Genomic DNA, 12,064 nt, shown 5'->3' with positions numbered 1-12,064 from the left:
AGGGACTTGGTGCCTTTCCAGTCAGTTCTGTGACATGTTTGGAGTGCGTGGTCGGACTGGCCTTTAACCATAGAGACCACGCACTCCAACCATTATGAGGGATTATGCTTAATGGATACACCATGCTATAAGTGCTGGAAAAAGGGACTGTGACTGGTGAACGATATTGCAACAAAGTTCTTCAATGTCATGTTCAATTGTTCCTTAGTGGTATAGGTGAAGAATTCATTTTTGTGGATGACAATGCCATACCACATTGTACATGAACAGTGGAGATACTTCTGGAGACTGAGGATATTAATCAAATCGAGTGGCCATCATGCTCCCCAGATCTCAACCACATAGAACACTGAGAGACAATAGGGAGCTGCATTGCTGCTTGAAATTCCACTCCAGAAAACAAACAAGCCCTTGTCGTTGCCCTGAAGGAGGAGGAGTGGGCCAGTTTGCCTCAAGAACTCTTGAATCACTTGGTGCTAAGCATGATGCGAAGTTGTGAGAGCTGCATCACAGTTTGGGGTGGACATATTCCATGCTGAAATGTCTCTCTGCATGTTTTCTGTAATCGCTGTACATTAATTCCCTAAGTACGTCCTTAGGAAATTTGCAGTTTTTGTTCAAAAATGTATTGCAATTTAATTTATACGAAAAATACAACACATTTTTTATGTAATATAATTTATTTGTGTGCTGCCAATAAATTTATGACCATGTTGGGCTGTAGTAATGAAATTTTTTTTTTTTATATGCAGGTAAAAATGAATTTTGTCCATAGCTTTTGGACACTATTGTATACGTGTGTTCTCTGGAATATTTATTATAAATGAAAGCAATTTTAATTTCATGTAAAAAAAAAAAAAGTGGAACTTTTGTACCTGCATGTTTACCTTTCATGATAATTAATTTATGCATTTTAGTAATTATTGCATATTCTATAATTTTTTTTTTATCTTCTTTTTCCATTGCAGACTTGTCCTGAATTAACTAAAGTACTGGGGTAAGAATTGAATTTATTATCCTTACGTTATTTTTTTATAATTTCAATTTGCTTCAAAATTACTGTTAACATACTTAAGCATGATTCTAATTTTTTCCTATTTTTTTTTTATCCATATCTTAGTCGTGGTGATTTCACAGAATTTACTAAGCATCTAGAAGGCCTTGCAGCTATCTATCAGTTAAATGCTGACAAGTAAGTTTTATTTGCATTTATGTGTGTACATGCAATACAAATGATATTGTTGTGCATGTTAAATATAGCATTATACACTAAGAAAAATCCAGTTTGGCCATTCAGTGTTATTACCTCAAGATCTTTTTAAATACCTCATGGAAGTATTTAAAATTGAGCTCATTTTTTTTTTAATTTAGTACTATGCATTTTGTTTATTTCAATATTATGCAGAAATATGCTTATAGTTGTAGAAATTTTTTTCACTTAGTTGCAAAGTATATTATATTTAACAAGAAATGATATTCTTGTTTTAATCTGGAAGTTTGACTAATACTACCATTACCAGATTTCTCCATCAGTCTCTATTATAAGACATTTTGAATAAAGTATTCATCCAGTTGTTTGTCTTTCATTACCACATTCATCCATCTTTCTCAGGTTCTTCCTGCAGGTCTTTTCTTTTCAGTTGTTTTTGTAAGCACTTGTTTGATCAATCAGTAATCTGCTTCCAAACATGGCTAAACCACTCAATTATCTTAGGTTCAAAAATTTTTCTGTCATTTTCTTTCAAATTATAAGTTTTCCATTATCTCCCTTTATTATTGACCATATTTCATAACTATAGATTAACATCAGGTATAGATAACTCAGAGTTTTTCTCTGAATTTTTTATTTTATTTATTTTATTTTTTATATAATATTCTGGATTTTAAGAGGTGTAGAATTACAACATATCCATGATTGGCAGTCTCATTTCTCTACTCTATCTTTCAAATCATGCTATGATATTAGAGCTTTTAATGCTGACTCATAGATGTTTAGAATTTCCACTTGCAGAAAGGTATTCAAGTAGTCCTCGACTTACGATGATTCGCACTTACGACAGCCAAAAATTATTATTAAAAATTCTCTAATTTAACTTTGTCACCAGCATATACATGCATATATCACATTGCTTTTGTATACACATTGCACCTTTGCCATTAGTTGACAAGCATAGCCTATCACCAATACTCAGTAGTCGCTGCTATGATTCACCCACTTCTAACTTATCACAGCCTTTGGCATGTTAGTTGCTAATCAGCAGTCGAAGTGTTCATTTCTCTCATTACAATTTTTGTATCTCGTCGTAACCCTATCATGTTCAGTAAGAGAAGTAATACTACTGATGAAAATTCCAACATAAAAAAGAAGGTGAGGAAAGCTTTAAGTTTAGATGTTAAAATGAAGGTCATTAAAGCATATGACAAAGGAAAGAAAGTCGGTGAAATAGCAAGAGAAGAAAAACTATCGTATTCAACTGTTTCAACAATTATAAAAGATAAATCAAGAATAATGGAGGCAGCTAAAGGGCAGTTAATATGATTAATACAATTTTAACAAAAAAAAGAGAAGGGCCAATTCATGAAATGGAGAAGCTTTTAATGATATGGATAGATGATCAAATCAACATGAATGTTCCTCTCAGTTTGTTTACGATTCAAAAGCTGATTTAACTTACATAACATACGAATAACAGGAGAAGCTGCTAGTTCCGATTTTGAAACTGCCGAAATTTTCAAGAAAAATCTGAAAGAGACAATAAAAGATGAAGGCTATTTACTAGAGCAGATTTTTAATGTAAACAAAACCGGACTGTTCTGGAAAAGAATGCCAGAATGAACTTGCATTCACAGAGAAGCTACATTGTCACCTGATTTTAAGGCATTTAAGATAGGATTATGCTTCTTCTTGGAGGAAATGCTGCTGGTTTTAAATTAAAACCATTTCTTGTTTACCCTTCACAGAACCCCAGAGCTTTGAAAAACATTAACAAGAATAAGTTGCTGGTTTACTACAAGAGTAATCCTAAAGCTTGAATGACAATTGTTTTATTCAAAGACTAGTTCTTAAATTGTTTTATTCCAGAAGTACTGTCTTGAAAAAAAAACATTCCTTTTTAAAATTCTGTTGCTGCTTGATAATGCTCCAGGACATCCTCTTCACATCAGCAATTTGAATGAAAATATAAATGTGATGTATCTACCACCCAATACAACAGCTGTGATTCAACCTATGGATCAAGTTTTGATTGCTACATTCAAGACATATTATCTGAAACTACATTTTCTCAAGCAATAATAGCAGTGGACAACGATACTATAACATTATGCAATTATTGGAAAAATTACGATATTAATCAATGTATCCAAAACAAATTGGTGAAGAAATCATTGAAATTGCAAGAAAACTGGAAATAGAAATCAATATTACTGATATAGAAAAATTAGCAGATCATGAAGAAGGTGAAATGACTGATCAAGACTTGATTTTCCAAAACGAAAGAGTTGTAGAAGAAGAAAGGAATAATGAGGAAGATGAAGAGAAATCATTAAAAAAAGTTTACTGTAAAAGGATTAGCTGAAATATTTTCTAAACTAAATCAAGGACTTCAGCTACTTGAAAATATGGATCAGGACACAGATCGCTTTGCCAAAGTCGAAAAGCAAATTCGAGAAGCAGTCAGATGTTATTGTGAAATATATGAAGAAAAAAAGCCAACAGACAACATTAACTTATTTTCTGATTAAAAAAAGCTACTCCCGATTGCTAGAAATAACCATATTGATTATTTCTAGCAATATCGTCCAAATGAGTGACAGTTACTCATTTAATTAAAGACACCGTTAATAAGTTTTTTGTTTATGTTTAACTAATATTTAAAGGAATTTCAAATTAAAGTAAGTGCACCATTTTTGGTATGTCATCATCATCATCATCATGCGTATCAAGGATTTAGGCCTAGCATGGCCTGTTCCGGCCTTAGAAGTCATCATTGAATAGTTTAAGAGGACGTCCTGGTTTTCTTTTTCCTAATGGCTTGTACTTTAAGGCTTGTTTTGGTAATCTTTCTGTTTTCATTCTTTGAACGTGTTCCATCCATTTATGTTTATATTTTTTAATTTTTTCTATTACTGGTTCTTGGTTTAATTCTTTCATAATATCTTCGTTTCTTTTGTGATCAAATAGGGTATACTTTGCAGTTTTTCTCATAAACTTCATTTCTGCTGTTGTTAATCTTTGTTTGTCTTTTTGTTTTATTGTCCAGATTTCACTTCCATACATTAAGACTGGTAGGGCTAATGTATTGTATACTTTTAGCCTGGTTTGTTTTTGAACTGGGTTTGGTTTAAATATAGAGTTAATTACACCTGTTAATTTTAAATATTTTGCAATTTTTAGGTTTATATCTTTTTCATTTTCATATGTGATCATACATCCTAGGTAATTAAATGAATTCACCTGTTCTAAGATCTTGTTATCTATTACTATTTTAGTTCTTACTGGATCTTGTCCTTTAAAGGCCATAGTTTTTGATTTTTCTGTTGATATTATCATACCATAATCTTTGGCTATCTCATTTAGATCTAAAATAGCTTTCTGTAAGTTATCTTCAGAATTTGTAATTATTATTTGGTCATCGGCAAAAAGGAGAGTGTTTAAGTTCATAATAGGAGAAAGTTTAATACCTTAATGGAAATTTTTATTCCATTTTATTATTATTTCATTTAGGTAAATATTAAAAAGAGTTGCTGAGATGGGACATCCCTGTCAGACCCCTTGGTTTATCTCTCTCATATATGATCGCTCATGATTTAATCTTATTTGTATTTGATTATTTTCATATATACTTATGATAGCTTTTAGGATATTATTTGGTACTTGTTTTAATTTCTTTCTTTTATGTTAAATAAAATGCTTCTCTTAACTTTGTCAAATGCTTTTTCAAAGTCAATAAATGCAATATGCGTTTATAAATTATATTCTCGTCTTTTCTCTATTATTAATTTTAGGCAAAAGGCTGGGTCTATACATGATCGTCCTTTTCTAAATCATTCTGTACTTTTAGAATAAAGTTTTTGGAATATTTCATTAGTTTGTTATTTAAGATTCTGCTATATATTTTGTAACAGGAATTTAATATACTGATACCTCTATAGTTTTTAGAGTCATCTCTATTACCTTTCTTAAAGATAGGAATCACAATTGCTTTTTTCCATTCTATTGGGGGGATACCAGTTGAGTAAATTTTATTTAAAAATAATAAGAGTCTTTCTTTGAATCTTGTTCCTGCATATTTATATAGTTCTGAACCTAGCTTATCTTCTCCAGGTGATTTTCTGTTTCTTGTTTCTTTCAGGCTGATTTCTAATTCTTCTTCAGTTATTTCCTTTTCATTTTTGTTAATTGTTTGCCAGTTGTCGTCCACAGTTCTGTGTAGTAATTTAGAAATTCTTCTAATTTCAATTCACTGTTTAATTTTATGTTTTCTTTGGTATCTGCATTTAAGTGTTTCAAAATCTTTTTTCATTGCGTCTTATTTTATATAAATCATGTTCTAAATTAGAAACAAATTTATTCCATGATTCTCTGTCTTTTTCTGACTTCTCTTTTAGCTATGGCTCTTATTCTTTAATATTCTATTTCATCTTCTAATCTTTTACTGCTTAACCATTTGTGATAGGCTTCTTTTTTCTTTTTGATTATTTCTTTGATTGTATCATCCCAGATCTTCAGTTTTTTTCTTTTATTGAATTTTTTGGTCTTTCCTAAGCTTTCATTTGCTGCTGCATTTGATATCGTTTTTATATTAAGCCATTCTATTTCTATTTCTTCATTTTGTTTTATTTTATCTAGATATTGGTTAATTCTTTGTTCATATAGCCATTGTACATTTGTGTCATTCAATAGTCTAGTTTTATAAACAAATGTTTCAATTTTTCTTTCTGTTCTTGTTACTTGTAGCCATTTAGGTGGTAATCTTAATTTTATTTTAACAAGGAAGTGATCACTGCTTATTTCATATCCTCTGTGAACTCTAACATCTAGTGAAAATTTTGATGTCTTTTCATTTAATATGAAGTAATCTAATATTGATTTCCATCCTCTTGCTGCCCAAGTATATTTATGTATGTCTTTATGTTTATAGAAGGAATTCATTATTTTTAGGTTATTATAAACTACAAAGTCAATCAATTTTTTACCGTTTCTGTTTAGAGTGTGTTCTCCATGTATTCCTATATTATTATTAATTTTCGTGTTTCCAATTCTTGCATTTAAGTCTCCTGCTAAAATTATGTAATCATTTTTATTTATTTTATTATATATGTTTTGTAGCTGATTATAATCAATATTATCCTGTTCTCTTCCTTCTTCTGGAGCATATAAACCAATTATTGTTAAATAGCCTCTATTTTTATTCTAGCTTCTATTATTTCTCGTGATGGTTGGCCTGTAGAAGTGATGACTGAATAAAATGTCTCTTGTTGAGGAGGAACTGCTCAAAGAAATCTCACGAGTTTGGGGCTTTCTATAACAACCATCATTCATGAGAAGCTTTACATGATGAAGGTCAGTTCAAGGTGGGTGCCCTGACTTCTTTCTTCATTTCAGAAGTAGCATCCTGTGACCTGTTCCTTCAAGTTTTTAGTGCTTTGCCAAGGAAATCAGAGAGAAGTGTTGGAATCCATTGTCACTGGGGATGAAACCATGGTCCTTTATTATGATCCTCTTTTCAAAAGGGAATCCATAGAGTGGTACAAAACAGGCAAAGCTCTGCCTAGAAAAGCCAAGGTCACTCAGTCCATCAAGAAGATCATGGCAACAATCTTTTAGGATTGATGGGGAATTCTCTTGATTGATTTCAAGAGAATTCAATCAAGAAGTGAAATATTACCATGAATGCAGAATATTATACTTCACTCCTGCACAAACTGCGCACCACCATAAAGGTGAAGAGACAAGGAATGCTGAGGCATGGTGTTCGCCTGCTTCACAACAGTGCTCCAGTCCATATGGCTATTGTTGCGAAGACTGCAGTGAAGGACTGTGGCTTCCAGGAGATTGAACACCCATCCTAAATGTGAACCCCCCCCCTCAGATCTAGCACCTAGTGACTACTACCTCTTCTCAAAATTGATGAAAGATTTTTCGAGGAAGAAAATTTGCAGATGACAATGAGGTGAAAGATGCAGTTTTAGACAATTTTGCAGACAAAAGTGCAGACTATTTTTTCAAAGGCATAGAAATATTAATTCAAAGATGTGAAAAGTGTGTTGAAGTAAAGGGAGATTATGTTGAAAAGTGACACAGTTGTTTTCTTTCTGTCACCTCTAAAAGTTAGTCAGGCCAGAAACTTATGGATTCTCTTTGAATTATTTCTGTTATTTTCAATTTCTTCAATTCATTTTTCTCTGCCTGCCTTTTCTCTTGATGCAAATAATTTACTAGTTAAATTCAGCTGTTATAGTTCTTAGTATTTTCTGGTGATGAGTTCCTAGCATTTTTAACCTCATCTTTATTTATGCTTATTTCTGGCCTCTTTACATGCATTATTGAATCACTTGTTTTTCTTTCTGTTGTTTGTGAACTGAATAGTTTTTCCTTCAAAGTGGTATTGTTGATCTGAGTCCATTTGTTTTCTGTGTTTCTCTGAGTTTTAGGAGGAATATTGTATTTTCTTAATATTGCCTATATATGTTTACATCATCACACTTGCAATTGCTTAATATATTTCTGTTAACATTTCTCCATTTGACAGAGAGTCTCAGCTTGAAATGTACAAATACCAGGTAAGGATCAGTATCTGCATCAGCTCCTTGGTAGGTACGGATTTTTCTTATATGTGTGTATTGTTTAATCATTACATGGTCTGTTTGGTTACTGTTCCATTTGGGGAGAATGAAAATTTGTGTAATTTTTTTTTCTTCTTTGAAAGTATGTGCTACCAACTGTAAGCCCTCTGGGAGATGCAAAATTAATAGCTCTAATCCCATTGTCATTACTGTTGTCATGCCTGTGTGTCTGGGCTGGTTGTTGTCTGTCTGGTTCTTTTCCTGGTTTAGTATTAAAATCACCCAGAAGTAATTTTATCCATTGTCTAGGCCAAGAATCTTATCCTTTTTAGCTGTTCATAAACCTTATATTTGATATCATCATCATCATCTTTATTTTTCATTAGTGAATAACCATTGACAATTACAACATCAAACATGATAACAGAATCAGTTGTCTACTGGTGCAAAAGTTTTTTATGTGCAAGATGTTATTTATTTCATTAATATGTTCCACTGTAGAATTTTGACCTTGCTTAGTGTATAGCTAAGATCTGAATATTGTAATTTGATATTGCATCAACAGTAAACTGAAGACAGCCAGGTTTAAACCAAATTTTTATATTCTGTATTCAACTGGAATTCCATTTGCCAGTTACAATTGGTTGCCATTGTGAACAATCCAATTTGTCCACCTGTTGCATGTTTTTTTTTATGTTAGACAAGTAATCCACTTGTCATATTCTGATCCTCCCAGCCTGGAGGATCAGGATATTTCTCTTAATCTCTTTCCTTTTCCCCTACTGGTAACTATATTACTACTGGTATAGATCTCTGGATCCTTGGATGTACAAACCCTTCCACCACAACAACAAGGTGGAGACACCATCACAGGAAATTTGGTACTTAACCAACCAAATTATATTCAATATTAACTTGAACCATACATATATTATGATGATACATCAGAATTCAATATCATGACTTCTGGGATGTTGCCTTTATACAAGGTCCCTGCTGTTTAAGTCACAAACAGGGTTGGTGTTTGTTGTTCTTCGATTTTACAGCCAAAACAGATTAGGATATGAGACCTATTATTTCTATTAATAGCATATGTTCTTCTGGCTTGTTTGCTTGTTTTGAGGATGAAAAATCTCTTACAGGAAAAATATTTTCATTCTGTAACTCTGGTTAACACATTCGCTGCCACACTACTTCAGAATAGTCTGTTCCCGTACGCCAAGCAATTTCACTTCTTCAAGGTCAGTACGGTAATCTCGTTGCCGGCGGTAAGCGTCATACGAGTATACTTGTAGTTGGCTTGTGCAGAGCATATACCATCTATGAGAATACACAGTTTTGATGCTAGCTCCACAAGCCAAGCATTTTCACTTTTTCAAGGTCAGTACAGTAATCTCGTTGCCGGCGGAAGCGTCATACGAGTATACTCGTAGCTGGCTTGTGTGGCTGGTTTGCCAACTACGAGTATACTCATAGTTGGCAGCGAACGTGTTAACTCACTTTCTTAGAGAACTAGGGCAATTCTCAAACTTAACAGAATTTATAAAAATTACCAATTTGACATGCATCAGTGGAAGCAGGGGAATTACAGAGATACTATGTCAGCATAATTGATGTTACTGAGACAAAGAAAAAAAAACAGGTGAGATACTAGTATATATTAACTATAAGATGATTTACTCCAGCAGTAGCAAAGGAGTATCTACAGTTAGATTAAAGATGCCAAAAAATTATATTCTTATTTTATCCTTTATCTAAGTGTATGCAAACAAAGTTTGTGGAAAGTATTTTCACAACAAGTCTATATACAACCAGCCTATATACACAACCAGCCTATATACACAAGCAGCCTAATCATGAAGATATTTCTCACACAAACTTTGTTTACTTACACTTGGGCAAAGGTTGGTCGATTGGTAGAGCCTCTGCTACTAATGGCTTGCAAAAAGTTCAAGTTTGAGCGCAGTTAGTAGTTAGAAAGGGTTCAATCATTCGATGCTGTTGGCGCACTCTCCATCGATGAGACTTGGGACTCCCTGGAGGTGTCACATAATAATAATAATAATAATAATAAAGATTTAAAGAATAATATAATTTAGTGGCATCTTTAATCTAATTTATAACCAGGTGAAAAACTTTCAACACCAGACAAAAGATAAACTTATTGCATGGCAAGCAATTTTAAGTAGAATAATGTGAATGGATTTCAAAATGGAAAATTGAAAAATGCAGCTTTGTTCGTGTAATTCAGCTGAAGATATCAATAGTGAAAAAATAATGGAATTCTCTATTAGAAAGCTGTTTGACATAAAGAAAATGAAATGATGGATTTTGTTGGAGAAATAAACAACAGAATAGAAAACGAGTGAAAAACTTTCAGAAATTTTATGGGAAATTTGGATAATAAAGTGTGAATAACAATAATGATAAGTACCATTAAAAAGTAATCACTAAGAGTCTTTCAACAGAAAGAGATGCATAAATTCACGTGGAGAGAGAGAGAGAGAGAGAGAGCACACATACCAAATGGAAAGTTATTGTTTACATTATTATAGATAGTAATATAATCAGACTAATTTAGCATATGTTATTGTCCAGAAAATTTGAAATAGAAAGTGTATCTAGTTTTAAGCAAGACAAAACTGAGTTGCATTCAAAAGAAAAACATACACAAAATTTTTGCAGACCATGTTTTGGATACAACCCACAGGATCTCCTTAATAAAAACCACTATGCTCAACCATTGTAAATTCAAAAAAGAAAGACTGTTCTTTGAATACACATCTGCACTCAGGAATCAACTTAATTTAAACTAATACGGTTGCATAAAACTTCGCAAAATTTGGGAAACATTAATTATCAAAGATTTCTCTTTACATCCTAGGCCACCTGCAAACGCCCATAGAGGGCACACCACCTAGATAGGACTTTAGTTTCACTCACTGTTGTCTTGTATTTGTGTGAATGTTGTTAACAAAAAGTATAAAAAGTATATTGTAATCCCTGAAGATGTCTCTGTGACTGAGATGAAATATTGGAAGAATTAGAATTTGTTTTAATCCTTTCTCAGTGCTGATAATATTCCATTTTCCACTTTAGTTTCACTCACTGTTGTCTTGTATTTGTGTGAATGTTGTTAACAAAAAGTATATTGTAATCCCTGAAGATGTCTGTGTGACTGAGATGAAATATTGGAAGAATTAGAATTCGTTTTAATCCTTTCTCAGTGCTGATAATATTCCATTAAACCTCCAACATGAATTCTTCACAGTACTTAAGCCTCAACACATGGGATAGTCACCATTACAACATATAAAAGATTGGGAGCTGGATATATGTTAGTTTTCTCCCCCCCCCCCCCCCGCTTCCCTCTCCAACCTTTTTATACCTAGTATTGACCCAATTTTTTATGCGTACAAATGTTAGAAATATCAGGAATAAGAGGAAAAGCTTTGGCATTGGCAGGTGTAACCTTGCCAAAAGTTATATAGGCATTAGTGAGACTTGGCTGACTGCAGATGATGTTACAGGGATAGAATTTGAGGAGTATAGTATTTTCAGTGAGGATAAAAAAAATAAGATGGGGTATACTGCTGATGATTGCAAGATGAATTGTAGTAAAAAAAAAAAAAGTAGGAAAAACAGGGATGAGGTGGATGGCACTTCATTTTAAAGAGTGTTCAGCAATCTAGATAGAGGTCAATAGGACAAAATATACAGTTGGCTGCTGCTATAGGCCAGGGATGCAAGGGATGATGAGGAAGACATATTAGCAAATTAGCACAATGAGTTCAAGTCAAGTAAAATCATTATTTGGTGTGTGTGTGGGGGGGGGGACTTCATTGTGAGACCATATTGAATGGAGGAAGATCCACTAGTGGGAAGGATATGGAAGAAGATAATTACTTAAAACAGCACATAATGTACGAGACTCGGGATTTGAGAGTGCTCTATCTGATCATAGGATCAGCACATCTGTTCATAATCAAATTAACCATGTTGTCCCCAGCTGGGGTTAGTGATCATATGGTCTTGACTTGGGAGGTTGCCTAACATGGAATTTTCAGCCAAGAAGGTATATAATGAAGGTAATAGATACAGAGATTGTTCAACTCATGAGTACCCATTTTGCTAAGAACTGTTAATCTTGTGTTGTGCACATTGAGCTTAGTGCTTCTTCAGTAGATGAAGAAACTCAGGTGTGTGTGAAGAGAAGGTACTTGAGCTGTTGCAATAACTGAATAAGAATTTAGCAGTAGGAACTGATGTGATATCA

At 33.0% G+C, this 12,064-nt stretch overlaps 1 protein-coding gene across 1 annotated transcript in view; it reads left to right on the top strand.

Annotated features, from left to right (window-relative positions):
- LOC150100021 (uncharacterized) overlaps positions 1 to 12,064 on the top strand; it is a 266,152-nt gene that overhangs the window by 83,426 nt on the left and 170,662 nt on the right. Inside the window, exons 6-7 of the mRNA XM_090403196.1 lie at positions 969 to 997; positions 1,121 to 1,192. Of these exons, the coding sequence (XP_090259322.1) occupies positions 969 to 997; positions 1,121 to 1,192 (101 nt within the window). The remainder of the gene's footprint in view (positions 1 to 968; positions 998 to 1,120; positions 1,193 to 12,064) is intronic.

This window comes from Typopeltis vanoorti, chromosome 13, assembly GCF_054136105.1.
Source record: "Typopeltis vanoorti isolate ZY-2024b chromosome 13, IOZ_Tvanoo_1.0, whole genome shotgun sequence".
Classification (NCBI taxonomy): domain Eukaryota; kingdom Metazoa; phylum Arthropoda; class Arachnida; order Uropygi; family Thelyphonidae; genus Typopeltis; species Typopeltis vanoorti.
The sequence above is the reverse complement of the archived record's forward strand: the minus strand, read 5'-3'. Positions and strand labels throughout refer to the sequence as shown.